The sequence below is a fragment of the Adiantum capillus-veneris genome, chromosome 27 (assembly GCF_014529385.1).
Source record: "Adiantum capillus-veneris isolate H3 chromosome 27, ASM1452938v2, whole genome shotgun sequence".
Taxonomy (NCBI): Eukaryota; Viridiplantae; Streptophyta; class Polypodiopsida; order Polypodiales; family Pteridaceae; genus Adiantum; species Adiantum capillus-veneris.
Window position 1 is genome coordinate 57,844,829 of NC_140957.1, and position 24,269 is coordinate 57,869,097.

The window sequence follows — 24,269 nt, forward strand, 5'->3', positions numbered from 1 at the left end:
TACTGAGCGTGGGGAGTTCTAATGGGCTTCGACCAATTGTCCCATAGCATTGACCATCGTATCACAACCAGACATCATCGTTGCCACACATCCATCTATTATGGCATACAATTCAATCTGATATGTTTCATATGCTAATAAAGTTGTAGGATATGACATGATGGTCTTATTTGGTTGTTGTACTACAAGCCTGCCATGCAGAGGCCTTTGTTACAGGTTTTTTAGCTGATCTAGCTGCCTCAACTTGACTGGGGGTGCTGGTAATGTGAGCTAGGTTTGAGGCACACTTGATACTTGTGTACTTAATTGTAGGGCTTGTGTGTCAGTAGCCTGCTCCTGTGTTTTGTCTAGAGAGGTCTAGGCTAGATCAATAGGTTGATATGCATAAGCCCCATGGACCACTGGTATGTACTGAAGGTTTGTTTGATGTGTTTTGTTTGAGCTTAAACTTAGTGAGTAGGGCTATTGTATTTTTCTTCTTAGATGGCTGGCTGGTGTCACTTTTTTCAGCTTCTGGTGTTCCTAGACCATCTTATGTTGTTGTTCTCTTACCAAAAGTGACAATTTCTAGTTCAACTTCTTTAGTGGCCTTGTCTTGCTCCTGGTTCTTGGTGGCTGATTCTTGTCCAACGACTTGGCTGGTGCCTGCTCCCATCCCTATTGCCTTAATCTCGATTTTTTTAGCATTGGGGTTGGGTGGGATGTAGGTTGCCCAATACAAAAAATGCCATCCTTTGAAGATGTTCTGGTTTTGAGTTTTTACCTTGGCCGTTTGCTGAACAAGACTACCCAAAAGAAAACTTGCCGAATTAATCTTGGATTTGGGGTCTTTCAATCTTTTCAGTAGCATTCCACATAGCTTTTCAATGACAAATGTGGGGTTGGTTTTTAAACTGATGGCTTTAGTGATGAACTTGTAAAATGATGAAGGTGAAGGTATGTGTGTAGGATAAGTAAGGCGTGCGACATCTTGAGTAGTATAGCTCAATTTCAAATCCTCTTAATAGAAATTCCATTCAGCGAAAGTACAAGCCACAACATCAACATGATTGATATCACAACTCATAAGACAACATAGTTAAGGAAGAAGGCTTGACTTCTAACATTTGTGCATCACTATTGAATTGTGTGAATGGAAAGAGTACTCTTTGAGGATTTTGGCACGGTCTTGTACAAGAGAGTTAGTGTGCAAAAATAACAAAATACTAAAAATTATAGGTTAGATCGGAAATTTGATTGTGTAACAAGCAAAGACACTATCCTAAAATCTAATATGATGTTGTTAGTAAAACTAATGCTCAGTTGGAGTCAGTGCACATGGTCTGCATGTCTCCCCTCCCACGCTCCCGTCCATCCTGCCCCGCTCTGCCTCGCAGTCTTGCGACATGTCCAAAAACCCAATTCCAGTCTGACAGTGGTCATGCCATGCTCTCATGAGCGTCAGCTCATCCTCGTGCCAATCAAAGCCACAGTCTGCACCCACACACACACACACACACACACACACACACACACACACACACACACACACACACACAGAGAGAGAGAGAGAGAGAGAGAGAGAGAGAGAGAGAGAGAGAGAGAGAGAGAGAGAGAGAGAGAGAGAGAGAGAGAGAGAGACCCATTGAGACCTCTTTCTCCTCACTGGCTCCCCTTTCACCCATAGCTTTTTTGTCTGCGCTGAGCCACACCCACATTCCCTCTACTGCTTAATATATTTACTATTCCCTTGCAAACTCAATACAAAACACACTGGTTTCTTGTGTCGAGAACAAGCACCATGTCCAATAGCAGCATCACCTCGTGATGTTGCCCTTTCTTCAGCTGGATACGTGCAGACGATGAGGGCACTTACGCTTTGCTTTTCTTGCGACACCCAAACATCAGCCTCCAAGAAGCGTAAATTCCTAGTAGGATGAGGGAGACAAGACACCCGAGAAAAAAAAAATCTTCTCCTCATTCTGAACGGCCACGTGCCCCCTTGCCTTCCCTTTCCCCCCTCATTCAAGAAAGGATCTTTCTTGATTCCTATGAAAACAAATGAGAAAAAGATTATAGGGACATATTCAACCAAGTTTTCTAAATGATTTTGAAAAAACAAAAGTAACTAAAGTGAGGAGAGAGCTTACCTGACTACTCTTTGTAAATCATTAAACTCTAAACAAGCTAAAAGAAAAATGAAGACTATCATCGAAATCATTTGGTTAAGCTCGATCAACTATATTGCATTAATACTTGAGTAAGCAAAATAAAGGTAATGATCTTAACCTTTATTGTTAAAAATTGTAATTAACAACTAGAAGAAATATAACAATGATTAATTTAAACAAGACAAAAGTGCGACAAATTTTAGGCCCTACAGATGAGTACATGACATTTTACAACCTTAGTTGATGAAAGAAATCACAAAAAGACCATGCAGTAGAGTGTAGCAGTAATTATAAAAATTGCAAAAAGTGGTCACAAACTAAGGGTACAATAGGAGCATTTGTAGATATGATCAGATAGAAATTTGCACTTGTCCTAAGTAAAAGCATTACCCAACTTCAAATATAATGCTAACAAGATTGCTAAAATGAGCAAAGGATTGGGGAATGTCATGCTGCATACTCATTGAAAAAGAAAGTTCAAACCTAAGACTCGATGGAGGAGTAGACTCCCTTACCTTGTTGATTGGTTTGCATCGTGTGGCTAGATCCTTTGATTCTTCTTGGTTTTCTTTGTCCCTCAAGGCTTGTTGTTTAGAAACTCTCATCCTGTCATAAAATCTAATATCTAACCAACCCAAATGATTTTCTCATATTAAATTGATCACTTAATGTGGGAGAATAAATGGGAACAAGTGTTAAGATATAGATATGTGCTTATAGATCTATCTCAACACGGGGCCAATAGTAAAGGGGCCCAAATGGGAGATGGTCTATCAAGAGCAAGGCTAACCAATGGAGCATAAGACCTTAGGGTTAGCTTCATTGAAGACCTCCAATAATGTGTGTAAAAGTCCTTTGACCATAGGTAAGCTAGGGCTGAGCTTGAGGTGGGAACCCGGCCCAAGCTCGAGGTGCTTGTCGTGCTTGAGGTGCTTGTCCTGCTTGAGGTGCTTGTCATGCTTGAGGTGCTTGATTAAGATGCTTGAGGTGCTTGACTTGGTGCATGATTAAGGTGCTTGAGGTGCCTTGAGAAGCTTGCCTGAGATGCTTGTGGGAACACCCCCTACTTCAAGTGCTTAGTCATGCTTGATGACTAAGGGGCTTGCTCATCCAAAGTCAAAAATATCCCTACAAGGAGGGGGGCGAGCCTACAAGGGGGGGGGGGGGGGGGGGATGAGAGAGAACACACACACACACACACACACACACACACACACACGCACACACACACACACACACACAAGGGAAGCCCCAACTTGAAGAGGCAACAAGGATACTTGTTAAGTTCCTCCCCATGTTGCCCTCATGGTGTGCCTGAAGCCTATTGGTTGGTCACCCAAGGGGTCCAATGATAATTTAGGATATTTAATTAATTGATTTTGCATTTATCAAGTCCTCTCTCTCAAAGGGGAAAGGGGGACACTTGTCCCAAGGCTACCCATGTTGCTTGTAATGGCTCCTGCTTGTGATTGGCTAGGCCTGGAGGGGTCCAATGAGCTTCAAGCATGAGCTACAAGGGGGGGTCGACCCAAGCAAGCTAGGGGGTGCTTAGGGGGTATACTCACCCACACACACTCACAAACACTCTCATTGTGTACTATGCAAAGTGCAAGAGCTCCCTCTCCTTCTCCAAGCAAGTAGAGGTTGAGAGCCTACACCAACACTCTTGGCTATGGAGTGCAAATCCATCCAAGAGCCATGCTTCAATGCTTGAGCTTGCCATCTATTTCTTCTTCATTACTATGCTATTATGTATGCTAGCACAAGAGTTATGATAAGTGAGGAACTAGCTCTTTCTCGTATGAAATGTTTCTTCTTCCTCTTCCCTACCCTCATTCCCTGCTAGCTCTCTCCACCTTTGAAGGTGTTTGAGGTCTTGGGACTGAGGCTTGGTATAGTTAAAGCTTTCTTCAAGTTTAGGTTATGCTATGATGGTGATGCATGAAGCTTTCCATCTTCATTGCTTCACCTAGGTCACAAGGAACACAAAGAATGTATTGTAACAAGTCTCTCTTTATGGGAGAAATCATAATACAAATGCCTATTGGAGGGGGGACCGGCTCCACATAAATCCGGTCCTCAACTGTTGTCATGTTCTCTAAATTCTCTCTCTTGCAAAAGTATTGTCCATACCAAGTTAACTAATTTCTATAATTATGTTGCTATCTTCAATTATGTCTACCCGCTATGCTCACAAAATCATTTCTTGAAAGTACTCTCATTAAATTCCGCTACTCTCAAATTGAATAGGCAAATTCCATTACATTGGTATCAGAGCATTTGGTTTCTCTTTTCTTGCTTAAGAAGAGAGGTCCTTAAGTAGCCTATAAATGGTTGATGTTGTTAATTATAATAGAGTAAGTGGAACTGGGATTCAATATCGGTTTTGTTAAGCCCACTATGTGGGGGATGGTGCACACCTCGGGAGCTTTGGACTTAATAATGGAGTCTTTTTAGACTTGCCTACGGCTTTACCATTATTGAGCCATAAGAAGTCCGAAAGGAGCTAGCCCTTGGCAACTCTTCTATGTTAGACCTACTCCTCTACTCTCTATAATTAACCACTTTGAGCCGTGGGTGTAGATACTTAAGAGCCGATTTTCAAAGGCTAAGAGGAGTGGCAACTAAGGTTTTGAACTGCCAAAGCATACACTAAGTATAAACATAAATTTTGTAAACATGGCTGAGAATAATCAAGAGAGTAGAATGAAAATTGATAGCTTTGATTTTGCACATGAAGGTGCTAATGATGATGCTCCCATGTTTGTGAATTATCTCGTCGCTAGGTTGCAGCAAGCTATGGGCAACCCTGCTTTGCAAGTCGAAGTTACTCAACAACTTCGTGCTTATGGAATTTCCCTTCCTCTCCCAGAGGAGAGAGAGCTTAGGAGGCCTCTTGAAGAGACCCCCAAAAGAAGACTCTCTCCCATTCGAGAGGAGGAATCCAAAGAGCAAGAAAGCAATGAAAGTTTAAGTTCCTCTGAAGAGGTGGCTCCACGAAGACGGCGGTCTAGACGATCGCCTACTCCTCCCAAGAGGAAAAGAGCAACCTATAGTTCTTCTCCTCATCACTCTGAAAGGCAAGAGAGGAAACAAAGGAAGAAAAGGGCTAGGAAGAGGTCACCCTCTTCTCCTTCTTCTTCACCTTCCTCCTCTTCCGATGAAAGTTATGGCTATTCTCCTAGAGAATACAAGAGGGGAGGACATCGCAAATCATTTCCTGCATGGCGAAGGTCACAAAAGCTAAAGAATTTCAAGGAGGGAGGAAAGAGTATCTCTTTTCTCACCTACGATGGCACCTTTGGTGCTACCGACAAAGTGTTGGCCTTCATCCAGCAATTTGATGCGGCCTTTGGGGACGAGGGCTTCACAGAGTCGTCCAAGCTATGCCATGTAGCTATGCACTTCCAAAAATCAGCTCGTCAATGGTGGGCTAGCCTTCGTGGCAATGGAGAAGCCCCAAAGACATGGAAAACTCTACGAGTTTCCATCATGAAGCAATTTCTTCCAAGCGATACTAAAGATAAAGTTCTTACCGAATGGCGCGGCTTGAAGCTTCTCTCTCATGAGTCTATCAACAAGTATGTAGACAAGTTTTGGGATTTACATCTCAAAGCTAATGTCTTTCAAAAGATATAATTTGTCGAGCAAAGACAGCAATTCTCTGCGGGATTACCTGAAGAGATGGCCGAATACATCAACTCTCAACGGCCTGGTACTATTACCGAAGTAATCCATCACACCATGGTTGCTTCACGCATCAATTTCCATCAAGGGGCTAGACGTAATGTCAAGCCCATGGAAAACAAAGATAAAAATGATGCAAAGGGGAAATCCAATGCACAAAATAATTCCCAAGGCACTTCCAAAAACAACAATAACAACAACAACAATCGGTCCAAGGAGAAGGAGGTAAAAACAAACTCTCTCCTGAAGAGCTTGAAGCTTTTCGCAAGGACCATAAATGTTTCAAGTGTGGGGAGCAAGGACATGGCTATCGTTCTTGCCCCAAGAAGAATACTCGCAATGAGACTCCTAGGGCTTCCACCATCGAAGCTCCAAAAGAGGATGCTCATTGCAAAGGATCATCACTCTCCTATGCTTGGGAAAGGTAAGAGAGCATGATGCCTTCATCTTGTTTGACCCTGGCTCTACTCTCAACTTCATATCAATAGAGTTGGCCACCAAGTTGGGCATTCAAGCTTTTGAGATGGGAGATATAGTAATAGCTGATGCAGCTTTCAAGGGACAACAAGCCTCCGTTACTCCCTTGATTGGGAATTTGAGGCTTCATGTCCAAAGCTATGTCGACAAAGAAGACTTCTTCATCCCTCCTCTCCAACATCAGGATGTTATCCTAGGGGCACCATGGTTTGATCGCATGGCTGCCAACATGAAGTTCCCTGAAAGGAGAATTTACTTCACCTACAGGGGAAAGAACATGTATATAGATGCTAGTGAGCGTGGTCGCACTATTCCACTTGTAAATCCTCTTTCTTTTGATAAATCAATGAAGAGCTCAGTTTCTGCATACATGATTTATGTCAAAGAGTCTCTAAATGCTAATAATGTTTCATCAAATGAAAATGATAGGAATCAAGAAGAGTTATTATAAGTGAGGAACTAGCTCTTTCTCGTATGAAATGTTTCTTCTTCCTCTTCCCTACCCTCATTCCCTGCTAGCTCTCTCCACCTTCGAAGGTGTTTGAGGTCTTGGGACTGAGGCTTGGTATAGTTAAAGCTTTCTTCAAGTTTAGGTTATGCTATGATGGTGATGCATGAAAATTTCCATCTTCATTGCTTCACCTAGGTCACAAGGAACACAAAGAATGTATTGTAACAAGTCTCTCTTTATGGGAGAAATCATAATACAAATGCCTATTGGAGGGGGGGCCGGCTCCACATAAATCCGGTCCTCAACTGTTGTCATGTTCTCTAAATTCTCTCTCTTGCAAAAGTATTGTCCATGCCAAGTTAACTAATTTCTATAATTATGTTGCTATCTTCAATTATGTCTATCCGCTATGCTCACAAAATCATTTCTTGAAAGTACTCTCATTAAATTCCGCTACTCTCAAATTGAATAGGTAAATTCCATTACACATCCACTATATTCACTAGCGTCAACTTTGGTGACATCCATTTCTTCTTCTACCTTGTGATACTATTTTCCTTGTTCTCTCTGGATGCTTCTTGTTAACAACACCTCATTCTTACTTAGAGAAGCAAAAATATGAGCAACAAAAGTGAGGGGGTGTCATCGATATAAGGATTCTACACCACAAGTGAGGTGCTCACACTCACTCACTCCTCTTGTTTACTAATTCCACATTATTTGACACATACAACTTGTATTCCTTCATTACTTTTTCTCATTGGTTTGTCCATACAACCCTTAAAAAAATGCTTAAACAATATCTTCTCAAATAGGGTCCAATGAGACAGTCCTGACTTTTGACTAAACATCTTATCCAAAGTTATAAGATTGGTACTACATGCAGAGTTTCTCTATCTAACTAATAGAGCCTTTGCAAAGGTTTCCTTACTTTCTAAATGGGAATAAAAAAATCCCCCCCTTTTCCTAACCGCTAAGGAAACTTGCAAAAGAGCAAAGACGTGATCGTATCTATTGAGAAACACAAGAACATTGAGGGGTGGAAATAAGCAATAAAAGGCATGATTGTTTTGGTTTCAACGAGTCTAAAAAATGTAACTATTGAAGTAGCTTTTGTTTATCAAGGGCTATAATAATATAAGCTAACACGGCGCAAGCGGCAAAGGTAGAAGGTGAGAGGAATGCAAATTAATGCTTGTCTTGCTTGCTACCCTCCTAACCACGTTGTTGTGCACAAAGCGCTCGTCTAGGTAGTGCCATTCCCTTGAGGTGATCACCTCAAACAAGGCGGCCATTTGCTCCAAGAAGCAATCCATTTACCATCCATGGAATGGCCATCATCGTCTTTTGCTTGCCATGTCCATCTGTTATTTGCTACTCATCGACATTCCATGACCTTAGACCTTAAGTCAACACCAAATAAAGAATCTTCGTGACAAATATAGATAGCAAGTGATTTTGGATGGTGTTTTTTTGCCATACTCACAATTGTGAGTTGAGATAATTTATATTAACCCGATAAAAATACAACAGCCCTCAAGCACAACATGTGCCTTGAGGGGGCTAAGGTTCCATCAGAGACTTGTACAGAGAATACCTATCAGATGAGTAACTCCTAACCTCTTGGGTGTTCTAAACAACTCAAAGTATGCATCCATCATCTTTGTCTTCTACCTCTCTTCTTGCTCCTACCATGTGAATGAGCTCAATACTTGATCGCACAATATCATCAAAGAGAGCTACCTCTAGTTTGCCCTCAAAGACTTGAAGGATCCTGGACTTCCATACTTGGTTCAGGTAGCAAAATTTGATCGTTTGAGTGCATATCATACCGGCCTTGCTTTGGATACCACGCCCTCCCAAGATCAAGTCATCCGCAAAAAAGGTGATCTTTCAAGTCCTCTTAACCACTTGCACACTCTGGTGGCTAGACTCCTAGCTTGCACCTTAACCCCACAACACCTTTATCATGTTGTGGCTGAACTAGAGAGGAGATTTTGGATGGTGTTTTATTAGAGGATATTTAAAGAGATACTCTTTGGAAAGGGAAAAGAAATTGGAAAGAAAAAGGCAAAATCGCTAGATGGTGGGGCAGGCAGCGAGGCGGGTTTTTTTATTTTGTACATGCAAAATGGCAAAGTTAGCAATGCACACAAGTGGCAGTAGGTGGCTAGCCCATAACATTCCCAACAAGGTTACCTGTGCTTGAACATTGCATTGGCCTTTGACATTTTTGAGTGGAGGGTTGAGAGCGTACAAAATTTGAGAAGATTCTGATTAATAAAGTGAAAACGAGGAGGTCATACTAAAAGTGTTATGGAAAATCTTCTCGGATTCATGAAGACTCTATTGGTTATGGAAGAAATTGTTTGCAAAAATCTTGATATAGGTATACAGAAGAGGAACTCATCATGGCACGTTCAGAAAGAGTCATCTTAGCCAAACCAGTTCATCATATGTCCATACGAGCTTTGGGTGTGAGACTTTAAGTATTTAAAAAAAAGAATGTTGTTGGCCTTCCACTCCTGCATTCTTGGGCTTTTTATATGTTCCCTCAGTTTTCCGAGCACATGCATGAATTGTTAACCCCCCCTGTCTTCCATCCATCCCTGCTTGCATTTCGCGTGACTCCGTTTTTGTCCTTGCTTGCCCCACAATTTAACTTTTACTTTTTAACCAATTGAAGCACCATCAATTCTCTATTTCTTTCTTTTTGTAAAGTCGTTGGCACATCACTAAAAGTGTTATCATATTATGTATTGCTTTTTTTTAAAAAAAAGCTCACTACTTATGTAGTGCAAGGACACTAAGAAAATTCTAAGACACTAAGAAAATTCTAAAAGGAAAATGAAATAGACAAAAACACAATTGTATGATTGTACACTCTATAGACTCTTTTATATGGACACAAAAAGTCTTTTGACTTTCCACTTTCAGGGTCTTTTCCTTTCAGATCTCACCTTCACTTAATATTTTCCAAGATTGGGAGACCTAATTTTCTTAGCAAGAAAACTTTTAATCAATAAGAAAACTTTTAATTATTGATTAGATATCTAAGTAACATACTATGGCGGAGAGGGGTGCACTTTACACGTGGTGCAAACTGTGACCTTCCAAAAGAGGGAGAGAGAAAGAGAGAGAGAGAGAGAGGTGCCCTCAGGCACGAGCGTGCTCTGCATCAACACTGTGTGTGTGTGTGTGTGTGAGAGAGAGTGAGAGAGAAGAGAGAGAAACACGATTCAAAGTTCAACGGTTGCGTGCTCTTTTGTCACGACGGCAGAGCCTCTGCACCGCTATCAATGTTTGCTGCTTGCCCACTCCACATGGAGAAGGTCACCCCCTCTTTCCCTATGCCACCACGGTACAGCTCATCAACCCCACCCAAAAAACTCCTCGCTTTCTTTACAGCTCTAATGCGGATGTCTCCTCTTCTATCTGAGCTCATACCTCCAATAGCTCCCTCCAATAGCTCCCTTCTCTCCTCGTAGGATCATCAAAGCTCATCTCTCCGACGATGAAAAATCCTCCTGCCTCATCGGCAAAGCTCATCTCTCCGACGACGATACCCGCCCTCCCTCCACCAAACTTCACAGCTCCAATGGAGAGCTCAGATGAAGAAGTGGGGTACTTTGAATTGATGATCAAGGTGTGCTTCAAGGTAGTTTATTCCAAGTTTCCAGATGGCAGCTTGATGTCTCACAGCATTTAGATTCATTTGAAGTGGGGGTAGGTGCTGTGGATGTGAAGGGGCCATTGGGACACATTGATGAATACATGGGGAGTGTGCAATACCATATTGAAGGGAAACCCTCCTATATGAGGAAATGTGCAATGGTGGCAGGAGCGATAGGCATTGCCCCCATGTACCTGCTCATAAGAGCCATATTGAAGAACCTCGACAACCAAATGGAAGTGCATTTGTTGTTTGCGAACAGAATGGAGGAGGATAAAATGTTGAGGAAGGAGCTAGATGAGTGGGCAGCTATGCACAAAAGATTGTAATAAGTTGTCTATACTATAGAGTGCAAGGGGATTACTTCATTATTGTCAAGCATGTAAGGCATGGTCACCTATATGTAGTTCCGATCCCTCTCCTTCCTGAGCTTACCTGTGTGAGTGCAATGTGATGGCTAGCAGAGTTGTTGACATGAAGGAGTACCCCAATTCACAGCTGGCCTCAAATCCTCAGACATTAAGGTGATTGTGGAGAGTGGAAATCTGTTGCTACTCTCATGGGAGCGGAAGGACGAGGAGCAACCAGCAGATGTGAAGGTGAAGTACTTATTGCTGGAGCGGAAAACTCTCAAATACATGAGGAAATTCAATTTTCCAAGTAATGCAAATGTGGAGAACATCTCAGGTGCATGCCCGCTCTCAAGGGAGTGAAAGGAGGAGGAGGAAGCAGCAGATGTGAAGGTGAAGTACTTATCGATGAAGCGGAGAACTCTCAAATTCATGAGGAAATTCACTTTGCCAGGTGATGCAAATGTGGAGAACATCTCAGCTGTGTGCCAGGATGGAGTCCTCACAATGATGACTGCCCCTAAATCCTTCCACCTGCTCCACGAGTCATCTCTATCAGTGTCAAGTAGTAGTTGTCTGAAGGCCTCCTTTTATCAGCTTAAACACCTAGAAGATGGCGTTTGTCTAGGCCTTTCAACTTTGTGGGTTCCTTTCACCAATGTTGTCTGGGCTGTTTTCAACTGATGCAAAGCGAGGGTGTCTCTCTAGATGCAACATTGTCTGATGGAGTGCATTGATTGGCAGATATTTCCAGCAGGGTCGGGTCAAGAAGAGAGTTGTTTTCAGCTGATGCAAAGCCTGATGCAAAGCGAGTTGTCTCTCTAGATGCAATGGAACATCTGCCAATGGGATCCTAGGACGTAGCTACATTCATGTGCGGACCACCTCCGTTGATTCAGTTTGCATGCTTGCCCAATCTCGACAAGATGAGCTCAGATCAAGAGGTGGGGTGCTCTGAACTGCTGATCAATGTGTGATAGGGTGAAAAAAGCTCCAGAGAATTGGAAGTATAGGGTTGGATTTATAACAGAGAGCATTTTGAGGGAACATTTACCAATGGGATTGCCGGACGTAGCTGCATTCATGTGCTGACCACCTCCGATGATTAAGTTTGCATGCTTACCCAATCTCGACAAGAATGTTATGACAAGAGCCGATGCTATTAGTTTTGAGATTTTTTTTTGCCAAATTTCTAGACGATAGATTGGGGCTTCCAGATTCTTGACTTGCAATTTGAAGAGCTCTAGATTATAATAGAGACTGTGTATGTGGCATACGCTCATGTGGACCTTGCAATTATAGCCATGTGTGATGATATGGTCTCTTACAGTGTATGCACAAAAGACTGCAATAAGTTGTCTATACTAGACAGTGCAAGGGAATTACTTCATTATTGTCAAGCACGTGAGGCATGGCCGCCTATATGTAGTTCTGATCCCTCTCCTGCCCAAGCTTACCTACGTGAGCGCAATGTGATGGCTAGCATAGCTGTTGACATGAATGAGTACCCCAATTCATAGCTGGCCTCAAATCCTCATACATTAAGGTGACTGTGGAGAGCGGAAATGTGTTGCTGCTGTCATGCGAGCAGAAGGATGAGGAGGAACCAGCTGATGTGAAGGTGAAGTACTTATTGCTGGAGCAAAGAACTCTCAAATACATGAGGAAATGCAATTTGCCAAGTAATGAAAAGGTGGATAACATCTGAGGTGCATGTCTACTCTCAAGGGAAGGAGGAAGAAGCAGCAGATGTGAAGGTGAAGTACTTATCGATGGAGCGGAAAACTCTCAAATTCATGAGGAAATTCACTTTGCTAGCGATGCAAATGTGGAGAACATCTCAAATGTGTGCCAGGATGGAGTCCTCAGGATGACTGTCCCTAAAATCCCTCCACCTGCTTCACGAGTCATCTTTGTTAATGTCAAGTAGTAGTTGTCTGACGGCCTCTTTCATTCATAGTTACAGGGGAAGGGGGGGACGGGCCCTAGGACCGGGAAACGGCCGTAACCGGGCCGGGAACGGCTGGGAACGTCGAGGGACGGACGGAAAACGGGCCGGACGGGCGGGTCGCAGGGGGGACCGGACCGGGGTCGGACGGACCGGACGGGGACGGCAGAGGTCGGCCGGGGTTGGATTCAAAAAAATGGCCGTTTTTGACCGTTTGCAACGGCTCTGTGCAGCCCCAACTGCCATATTTTTTAAGCCTTGGCCCTTGGGAGGCTATAAAAGGCTCCCTTGGGCCTCTTAATACTCATAGTCTCAATGCTCAATGCTCATTCCATTTCCCTCAAGCTCAAGGCTCAAGCTCATTCCATTTCCCTCAAGCTCAAGGCTCAAGTTTGAACTTTGAAGCTCTCCTCTCCCTCTTCTACCCACTTTGAAGCTCTCCTTTACTCTCTCTCCACACAAGCTCTCCTCTAACCCTTCTAACTTCTAAGCTCTACTCTCTCGAGTCTCTCCACCATCATGTCGTCTCAAGCCAACTCCACTTCTCAAGCCGCTTCTTCTCGAAGGAGGCCCGTCGTGCAAACGTGGTCGTGGTGGGATGAAGTCAACTTTAGCTCGCGTGGCAAAGGTGGCGGTGCAAGACCATGGACGTGCAAGCTATGTCCATACAAGAGATCGGGTGGTTCAAACAAAGTGCGAGCCCATCTTCTTCATGAACCCGGTCACGAGGTGAAGTTTTGCCCTCATGTAGCTCCCGAGAAGAGGTTGGATCTTCTTGAGAAACTCACGGTGTATGAGGTTGCGGAAGCGGCCAAGAGGGGCCGTTTTGTTGCCGTTGATCCCTCCGCCACGGCGACACCGCGAGAGCAAAGGGAAGCCAACCTTGACGACATCTCTCGAACCTTCAAGAGCCATGGATCTACACCGTCCTCTTCCCTTCCGCATCGCCAAACCACTCTCAACGAAAATTGGAATCCTAAATTGAAGGAAGAGGTAGATAGGTCGGTTGCCCGATTCTTCTTCCACGACCACATTGCCTTTCATGCTTCGCGGTGAGTTTCCCTTGGCATATGCACATTGCAATCTTCCATTTTGTATTCATAATGGGTTATAATTTCTCGACTCTCCATACTAACGCAACATGCTCTATTTTGTGTGGATAGGTCTCCATACTTTCGAACCATGGTTACGAAAATAGGGGAATATGGCTCCTCTTATGTGCCACCTTCATCGGAGAGGTTTCGCACCACCTTCCTTGACAAAGAGAAGCTTGCCGTGGAGCAAGCGGCCCAAGCAACAAAGGATTTGTGGGAGACCAATGGCGTCTCTCTTCTTGTAGATGGATGGAGCGACACCCGCAAGCGGTCCATCCACGGGGTGGTGGCCTACTCTCGGGGGGAGATGTACTTTGTGGAGTCACATGATGCATCCGATAGTGGCAAGGCCGTCGAGATGCTTGCTGCGGAGTGGACAAGCACCATAGAGATCACCGGCCCGGAGAATGTCTTTTGTATGGTTGCAGATGGAGAGGCGTCAAATAGGGCAGCCGGAGCTATCATTGAGGGCATGTATCCCAGCATCCATGTCACATTTTGCATGGCGCATTGCCTCAATAACCTCCTCAAGGACATAGGGAACTTGTCATGGATTTCATCCACCATTGGTGACACCTCTCGAATTGTCTCCTTTGTGCTCAACCATCAAAAAGTGCGCCATGAATTCTCAAAGAGGAGCCACTTGTCTTTGCTCAAATATTCAGAGACAAGATTTGCATTCAATTGGCTTATGCTAGGCCGCTTGTCTACATGTGGCGGAGCCTTAAGGGGCCTCTTTCTCAGTGATGAGTTCCAGGCCATGCCGGAGTCTACATCAACAGTAGGATTGAAATGCCGAGAATGGGCCGACGACGCCGCTTGGTGGGAGGAGGTGAAGACTCTTGACGCCATGGTCAAGCCTATTCTACACCTACTTCGAGTGGTGGATGGCTTGCAGCCATGCATTGGCAAAGTCTACGAAGCCATGGATCGGATGATAGAGGCACTTGAGAAGCTTGTGCCTGACCCTGTTCAGTATGCGGAGATTCATGGCTTGTGTGAGTTGAGGTGGAATGGATACTACTTTCCACTTCATGCGGCAGCTTATGTGCTTGACCCTGAGTTTCAAGGAAGGCGTCAAGAGACCGACAAGGAGGTGAGCAAAGGATGGCGGCTTGCATTGGAGCGCCTTGAGCCTAGCAGTGACATTAGGCGCAAGATTAGAGACGAGCTACTCAACTACAGGCAAAAGAAGGGCTCCTATGGATGTGTAGATGCACAGCTTGATCGCAACAAGATTGGCTCGGTTTTGTGGTGGGAGGACTATGGAGGAGATGGCCCACATTTGCAGCGCTTGGCTGTTCGTGTCCTTAGCCAAGCATGTACCACTAGTTGCTTGGAGCAACTATGGAGTGTGTACAGCCACATTGCCTCTAAGAAGAGGAATCGCCTTGGCGTTCAGAGGGCCAATGATTTGGTGTTTGTGAGCGCTAACTTGCGCATGCTTGCCAAGAGCGTCACACACAAGGCAGATCCTTTCACTGAGTGGGAGATGGCACAAGAGAATCCATCTATGGCCGATACTCTTTTGGAGGAGCTAGAGGAGGATTTCGAGCCTCAATGCGAGCCTCCCGAGCTGGAGCCCTCATACGTTGCTGACGACCTCGACTACGACGACGATGTGGAGATTCAGCAGGCGAGCACTTCTTGAGTTTGATGATCATTGATCACTCGACTCTCGAGTCTACGACTCTACCTACTACATAGCCCTTTGTACTTTTTGTTATCCTTGAGGCCTCAGGCTTGTCCTAAGTCCTTTAGGCTTTTTGACTCTTGAGCCCTTGTGGCATGCACTTCTCATTTTGTATCCATCGATCATCGATGGTTTATTAGCACATTTCAGCCTATATGACTCGTGTTCTTTGGTCTATTTAGTGTAAATTTATGGTCAAAGTGATGCTCTATGTGTGTGGCATGTGTGTAGGTCAAAAAATGCCAAAAAAACTCTTTTTTTTTTTTTTTGCCGTTCCGACCCCGTCCCCGTTTCCTGATTTTTGCCATCCCAACCCCGACCCGCCGTCCCATGTAACTATGCTTTCATTAGCTTAAACACCTAGCAGCTGGCGTTTTGTCTGGGCCTTTCAACTTTGTGGGTTCCTTTCACCAAAGTCGTCTAGATGCAATCACATATGCTCTAGGCTGTTTTCAGCTGATGCAAAGCGAGGGTGTCTCTCTAGATGCAACGTTGTCTCATGGAGTGCGTTTATTGGCAGATATGTCCAACAGGGTCAAGTCAGGAAGAGAGTTGTTTTCAGTTGATGCAAAGCGAGGTGTCTCTCCAGATGAAATGGAACATTTGCCAATGGGATCCTAGGACGTAGCTCCATTCATGTGCGGACCACATACATTGACTCAGCTTACATGCTTGCGCAATCTCGACAAGATGAGCTCAGACTAAGAGGTGGGGTGCTTTGAACTGCAGGAGCGATAGGTATTGCCCCTATGTTCTTGAAAGAACGTCGTGCTTGGCTCTACCTTGCTGTACATGTATGCTATATGTGGGAACTTCTTTAAGTACAAAAGTGTTTGAGGAGCTCCTGTCCGGGGTGTGGTCTCTTGGAATGCACTGATTGTGAATATGCCCAACTTGGGAAGGGCCAAGAATCTCTGGGCTGTTTTTGGCGGATGCAAAGCGAGTATGTCTCTCCAAATGCAATCACATACACTTGCATCATGAAGGCATTAGGGTGAGGAAGCTCTAGACTGTTTTCAACAAATGCAAAGTGAGGGCATCTCTTAAAGCAATCACGTACACTTGCAATTCTGTCCGAGATGTCGTCTAATGCACTGATTGGGGGTGGTGCCCAAGATGTTGATGTGGCCAAAAGGATTCACGACAATATTGTAAGCCAGTGGTTGTTGAAAAAAAACGTTGTGCTTGGCATTGTCTAGGTCGACATGTATGCCAGATGTGGTGCATTTCATAAAGCACAAAAAGTACTCGAGTAGCTTCCTGTCCCAGGTGTTGTCTCTTGGAATGCACTGATTGCGGGACATGCCCAACTTGGGAGGTCCAAGAAGCTTTGGGTTGTTTTCGGTAGGTAAGAAGCAAGGATGTCTCTCCAGATGAGATTACATAAGCTTGACACTGCCTTGGTCGACATTTACGCCAAATGTGGTGCACTTCATAAAGCGCAAAAAGTGCTTGAGGAGCTCTCTGTCCGGGATGTCGTCTCTTGGAATGTGCTGATTGTGGGATATGTTCAACTTGGGCAGGGCCAAGAAACTCTGGTTTGTTTTCGACGGATGCGAAGCGAGGCTTTTCACTCCAGCAAGATGTATGGGTTGAGCCACCAAGGGATGTTTGTAAACAATCAGTCATTGGAATGAGAACCATAATGTAATAGCATTCGTGGCTTGCCGTGGTTATACTGCCTTTATGCATAAATGACATGCATACTCAAAACACATGAGCGTGTGTTGTGTGTATGTGTGTGTGTGTGAGAGAGAGAGAGAGAGAGAGAGAGAGAGAGAGAGAGAGAGAGAGGCATGGTTCTTGAAAGAAAACATCATGCTTGGCTCTGCCTTGCTGGACATGTATGCCACATGTGGTGCACTTCATTAAGCACAAAAAGTGCTTAAGGAGCTTCCTGTATGGGATGTCGTCTCTTGGAATGCATTGATTGTGGGATATGCCCAACTTGGGCAGGGCCAAGACGCTTTGGGCTGTTTTTGGCAGATGCAAATGAAATCACATATACTTGCATCTTGAAGGTATCAAGGTGAGAAAGCTCTAGCCTGTTTTCAGCAGATGTAGAGTGAGGGAATCTCTCCAAATGCAATCACATACACTTGCAATCCTTTCTGGGATGTTGTCTCTTGGAATGCATTGATTGTAGGTAGTGCCCAAGATGCTCATATGGCCAGAAGAATTCACGATGATATTGTTAGTCAGTGGTTGTTGAAAGAACATGTCGTGCTTGGCATTGTCTAGGTCGACTTCATAAAGCACAAAAGTACTTGAGGAACTTCCTGTCCAAGATGTCGTCTCTTGGAATGCATTGATTGTGAGATTTGCCAAGGTGTCGTCCAAGATGTCCAACTTCGACAGGGCCAAGAAGCTATTTTTGGCATGTGTGAAGCGAGGATGTCTCTCCAGATGCAATCAAATAAGCTTGGCACTGCTTTGATTGACATGTATGCCAAATATGGTGCACTTCATAAAGCACAAAAAATACTTGAGGAGCTTCATGTCGTCTCTTCAAATGCACTGATTGCGGGATATGCCCAACTTGGGTAGGGCCGAGAAGCTCTGGGCTGTTTTCGACGGATGCGATGCGAGGCTTTTCACTTCAGATGCAATAACACACTCTTGCATCTTGAAGGCAAGGGTCACGGTCAGGAAGCTCTGGGGCTGTTTTTAGCAGATGCAGAAAGAGGGCATCTCTCCAAATTCATTCATGTACGCTCGCACCTTGAGAGCATGTGGCATTACACAAGATGTCGATATGGGCAAAAGAAATCACAATGAGTTGTTGAAAGAAAACGTCGTGCTTGGCATTGCCTTGCTGGACATGTATGCCAGATTTGGTGCACTTCATAAAGCAGAAAAAGTTCTTGAAGATCTTCCTGTCTAAGATTTCATCTCTTGGAATGCACTGTTTGTGTGATGTGCCCAACTTGGACAGAGCCAAGAATATATGGGCTGTTTTTGGCTGATGCGAAGCGAGGATGTCTCTCCAGATGAAATTACATACGCTTGCATCTTAAATTTAGGTAAGGCAGGTTGAGGAAGCTTTGGGCTATTTTTAGCAGATGCAGAGCGAGGGAATCTCTCCAAATGCGATCATGTACACTTACAATCCTGTCCGGGATGTCGTCTCTTGGAATGCACTTTGTGGGATATGTCCAAGATGCTACTATGGCCAAAAGAATTCAGAATGATGATGTTGAAAGCAAACGCCATGCTTGGGCCTTGGTTGACATGTATGCCAAATGTGGTGCACTTCATAAAGCACAAAAAGTGCTCGAGAAGCTTCCTATCTCTGATGTCGTCTCTGTGAATGCATTGATTGCGGGATATGCCCATGTTGGGCAGGGCCATGAAGCTGTGGACTGTTTTCGGTTGATGCAAAGCGAGGGTGTCTCTCCAGATGCAATCACATATGCTTGGCACTGCCTTGGTCGACATGTATGTCAAATGTGATGCACTTCATAAAGCACAAAAAGTGCTTGAGGAGCTTCCTGGCTAGGTTGTCGTCTCTTGGAAGGCACTAATTGCGGGATATGCCGAACTTGGGTAGGGCCAAGAAGCCCTGGGCTATTTTAGGCGGATGCAAAGCACATGTAGTGCTTGGCATTGTCTAGGTCGACATGTATGCCAGATGTGGTGCACTTCATAAAGCACAAAAGTACTCGAGGAACTTCCTGTCCAAGATGTCGTCTCTTGGAATGCATTGATTGTGAGATTTGCCCAACTTCGACAGGGCCAAGAAGCTATTTTTGGCATGTGTGAAGCGAGGATGTCTCTCCAGATGCAATCAAATAAGCTTGGCACTGCTTTGGTTGACATGTATGCCAAATATGGTGCACTTCATAAAGCACAAAAAATACTTGAGGAGCTTCATGTCGTCTCTTCAAATGCACTGATTGCGGGATATGCCCAACTTGGGTAGGGCCGAGAAGCTCTGGGCTGTTTTCGACGGATGCGATGCGAGGCTTTTCACTTCAGATGCAATAACACACTCTTGCATCTTGAAGGCAAGGGTCACGGTCAGGAAGCTCTGGGGCTGTTTTTAGCAGATGCAGAAAGAGGGCATCTCTCCAAATTCATTCATGTACGCTCGCACCTTGAGAGCATGTGGCATTACACAAGATGTCGATATGGGCAAAAGAAATCACAATGAGTTGTTGAAAGAAAACGTCGTGCTTGGCATTGCCTTGCTGGACATGTATGCCAGATTTGGTGCACTTCATAAAGCAGAAAAAGTTCTTGAAGATCTTCTTGTCTAAGATTTCATCTCTTGGAATGCACTGTTTGTGTGATGTGCCCAACTTGGACAGAGCCAAGAATATATGGGCTGTTTTTGGCTGATGCGAAGCGAGGATGTCTCTCCAGATGAAATTACATACGCTTGCATCTTAAATTTAGGTAAGGCAGGTTGAGGAAGCTTTGGGCTATTTTTAGCAGATGCAGAGCGAGGGAACCTCTCCAAATGCGATCATGTACACTTACAATCCTGTCCGGGATGTCGTCTCTTGGAATGCACTTTGTGGGATATGTCCAAGATGCTACTATGGCCAAAAGAATTCAGAATGATGATGTTGAAAGCAAACGCCATGCTTGGGCCTTGGTTGACATGTATGCCAAATGTGGTGCACTTCATAAAGCACAAAAAGTGCTCGAGAAGCTTCCTATCTCGGATGTCGTCTCTGTGAATGCATTGATTGCAGGATATGCCCATGTTGGGCAGGGCCATGAAGCTGTGGACTGTTTTCGGTAGATGCAAAGCGAGGGTGTCTCTCCAGATGCAATCACATATGCTTGGCACTGCCTTGGTCGACATGTAAGTCAAATGTGATGCACTTCATAAAGCACAAAAAGTGCTTGAGGAGCTTCCTGGCTAGGTTGTCGTCTCTTGGAAGGCACTAATTGCGGGATATGCCGAACTTGGGTAGGGCCAAGAAGCTCTGGGCTATTTTAGGCGGATGCAAAGCACATGTCGTGCTTGGCATTGTCTAGGTCGACATGTATGCCAGATGTGGTGCACTTCATAAAGCACAAAAGTACTCGAGGAACTTCCTGTCCAAGATGTCGTCTCTTGGAATGCATTGATTGTGAGATTTGCCCAACTTCGACAGGGCCAAGAAGCTATTTTTGGCATGTGTGAAGCGAGGATGTCTCTCCAGATGCAATCAAATAAGCTTGGCATTGCTTTGGTTGACATGTATGCCAAGTATTGTGCACTTCATAAAGCACAAAAAATACTTGAGGAGCTTCATGTCGTCTCTTCAAATGCACTGATTGCGGGATATGCCCAACTTGGGTAGGGCCGAGAAGCTCTGGGCTGTTTTCGATGGATGGGATGCGATGTGAGGCTTTTCACTTCAGATGCAATAACATACTCTTGCATCTTGAAGGCAAGGGTCACGGTCAGGAAGCTCTGGGGCTGTTTTTAGGAGATGCAGAAAGAGGGCATCTCTCCAAATGTAATCATGTACGCTCGCACCTTGAGAGCATGTGGCATTACACAAGATGTCGATATGGGCAAAAGAAATCACAATGAGTTGTTGAAAGAAAACGTCGTGCTTGGCATTGCCTTGCTGGACATGTATGCCAGATTTGGTGCACTTCATTTGGTGCACCCCTCAAATTTCAAAAATTCCCAAAGTCGTGGTTGTGAAATTAAATTTCTCCAAAAATAATTTTTTTTGTAGCTTTTCATAAGAAGATTGATTGTCTATCAATACAAGATGCTATAACAAAAATGTGAGTTGGTTATGTAGGCTTTGGAGATGAATTGCTTCATTATTTTCAAACATAATTGCCTTTTTTGAAGGATAATTTGTGATAAATTACATGCTAAGTACTCAAAAACAGATCTCAATTGTCAAAAAGGGATAATGATTAGAAAATCTTGATCAATCCAGTCAAAATAGATACAAGGGTGTTTTGGGGATTTTTGAAATTTCAGGGGTTTTTTGGAAATTTCTACAAATTAGAGGGGTATTTTGGTAATTTTTCCAATAATATATTAACGTCTTCAAGAGGCCAAAATGACCTATGAAACACAAACTGGTGAATCTCATATCATGTTTGGGTACGAAAGAAATATAAAATGAAACAAGAAGTGCTACTAGCAGAGAGAGAGAGAGAGAGAGAGAGAGAGAGAGAGAGAGAGAGAGAGAGAGAGGCAAAGAGCAGCAAGACAGAGCGCACGAGACAAGAGACAGATTGCACTGAGAGAGAGAGAGAGAGAGAGAGAGAGAGAGAGAGAGAGAGAGAGAGAGAGAGAGAGAGAGAGGAGAGACAAGTTGTGACTACAGACATGTGCGCACACTTATAGGGTCCATGTTCGTGATCTATATGAAGAAAGTTGTGAACTGGGTTGCTACTTGGAGGATATCGAGTTTGGACTTTGTAGAAGTTGTACACATGTTCCAGATTGTGAACTGGGCAGCATGACGAGGTCATGGCTTGGGATTCCTTATGTTTTATCCCTTATGTTTCTGATGATTACTCTCTTATCAAGAAGCCTCTTTTTTTTAACAGAACGATTGGCTCCTATCTGGAATGAAAACCATGTTGCTCTCTTTGTGTGTGTGTGTGTTTGTGAGAGAGAGAGAGAGAGAGAGAGAGAGAGAGAGAGAGAGAGAGAGAACCATGAAAAAAACTAATTAAGATCATACAAGCACAACTTATGAATACATGTGTGTATTAATTTAATTTGTGTCATAATAAGAGCGAGCGAGACCTGCCGGTAGGCGGGTCGCGCAAGCTAGTAGATTTAATGTGTATATGATAGGGACAAAGGTAGGGTATGTATACCGTTGTCAAACAAAGACCTTTGATTATTAACTATTGAGAGTGTATACATGATAAGGACATAGTAGGTATGCTTAGGGTAAGGGGGCCAATAAAAAGCCGCCCCCCCGAAAGGAGGATTGGTGTCCCCCCCACGTTAAGAGCCCCCTGAACCAGTTTTGGGACACCAACACTTAAATGGTGAGTTGGACAACGTAGCTCGAAACGGCTCTGGTCCGTCGGATCAAGGGTTCGATCCTTGTTGGTGTCATGGCTTGCTTTACTGGCTGCACTGGATCCCTATTCATGTTGTTTTTTGATACACACGAAAAATATCGCGGCATCGATCGTGAGCCCTGTTTCACTGCTTGCGCTAAGATTTTAGCTGCCGGTAGGGTTTAGCACGGGCTTCATTTTGCACCCCTGCACACAAGATTCTGTCCACTGTGTTGTTCGCAACCTGCTTGCTCGCTTAGGTGGCCTAAAGTTGGCCCCTTTACCCTAAGATAAAGACAAAAAGATGAACTCCATGGCAACAATCAAGAGGCCTTTTTGCATTCTCCATTTCTATGGGTTGTCTTATGATATGCTCTCTAAAAGGAATTATGATGGCTGCCTTAACTAAAAGACAATATAGGTTTCCATGCTTAAGAACAGGGAGTTTGACGACTCATGTAACAAAAGTAGATATCCTTGATAGCACTCCTATTATTGACTTTATCAAAAGGCAAAGCCCACATTTAAGTTGACTTAGAGAAGCACACCAATTGCCTACAAAATTTAACCTCACTGGAGCTAAATCAGCAGAGCCATTGAAAGGTTGGAGCAATGTATTGATGCCTATTTGTGAGGCTCAATTTGATTGTGAAGCTTGGCACTGACCCAAGAATAGACAGTTACTGACCACATTTAAGAATTGGATAGTTTAGTATGCATTTTGGTAGGGACTACTTCTTTCGATCATGTGCCAGAAGTCTAGGAACCTATGAGTCTTCAAAAATGACCTTTCGATGGCCAACTTCAAAGAGGTTATCCAAGAAAGCAGGGAATTGATCGTATCTATTCGAAAAAGCAACAATTTTGAGGAGTGGAAAGAAGCAATCAAAGCCATCAATGGGTATGATAACAACTAGGTTGTAGCACGAAATGTAACTATTGAAGTGGCTTACGGCTGGGGATGTACAACTTTAAAATGTATCTCAAGGCACCTACTATGCTTGATGATGATTGTACATTCCTTTCTGAGTGAATATAATACATTCACTCACAATTGTGTGCTTGGCAAAAACAAAAAGTTGACTTAGAGAAGGCTAAGCTCACACTTTACAAATCTTTCTTTTTTTGGCCATACTCTCAATTGTGAGTTGAGAGAATTTGTAATAACTTGATAAGAATACAATTGTCCTCAAGCACTACATGTGCCTTGAGGGAGCTAGGGTTCCATAAGAGACTTGCACACGAATAACAAGGATACCTACCAAAGATGTTACTTTTACCCTCTTGAGTGTCTAAGCAGCTCAAAGCTTGCACCCATCCTTCATCTTTGTCAATTTTCCCTCTTCTTGCTCCAACTATTTGTATGATCTCAGTGCTTAGTCGTACAATATCATCAAAGAGGACAACATTAATTTTTCCCTCAAAGACTTGAAGGTTCTTGGACTTCCAAACCTGGTTTAGGTAGTAGAATCTTCTCATTTGAGTGCACACCAAAACGTCTTGGCTTTGGATACCATGCCCTCCCAAGATCAAGTCATTCGTAGAAAAGATTATCTTCCAAGTCCTTTGTACCCACTTGCAAACCCTAGCGGGAAGTCCCTAAGAAGTAGGGAACTTGCTGAACATATGAAGGGGACAAGTGGCAAAGCCTCAATAGACAACAAGTGCACACGAAGCTTCCTCATATGTGCAGCCAGAGCAAGTGTCAAAGCCAAGTTTTTGGTTCGTCAACGAACATATGACGAACATATTGAGGCTT

General features: G+C 44.0%; 2 protein-coding genes and 1 pseudogene across 3 annotated transcripts; 2 read left to right on the forward strand and 1 right to left on the reverse strand.

The window, feature by feature from the left end:
* The first annotated feature begins 9,176 nt into the window (after window positions 1–9,176).
* LOC147422036 (uncharacterized) lies at window positions 9,177–10,890 on the forward strand (annotated as a pseudogene).
* Window positions 10,891–11,269: 379 nt separating this feature from the next.
* On the forward strand, window positions 11,270–16,037 carry LOC147422037 (uncharacterized). Of its 2 annotated transcripts, none has more exons than XM_086503828.1 (2): window positions 11,270–11,732; window positions 13,900–16,037. In XM_086503828.1, the coding sequence occupies exon 2, from the start codon at window positions 13,919–13,921 to the stop codon at window positions 15,479–15,481; it is 1,563 nt and encodes a 520-aa protein (XP_086359954.1). In that variant the 5' UTR covers window positions 11,270–11,732; window positions 13,900–13,918; the 3' UTR covers window positions 15,482–16,037. The 2 variants fall into 2 exon arrangements, with proteins under 2 accessions (XP_086359954.1, XP_086359953.1); XM_086503827.1 differs by lacking the exon at window positions 11,270–11,732 and adding an exon at window positions 12,375–13,788.
* Window positions 16,038–16,043: 6 nt separating this feature from the next.
* Window positions 16,044–21,283, reverse strand: LOC147422038 (uncharacterized). The gene has a single exon (XM_086503829.1). It carries the CDS (start codon window positions 17,222–17,224, stop codon window positions 16,610–16,612), a length of 615 nt encoding a protein of 204 aa, XP_086359955.1. The 5' UTR covers window positions 17,225–21,283; the 3' UTR covers window positions 16,044–16,609.
* Between the last annotated feature and the right edge of the window lie 2,986 nt (window positions 21,284–24,269).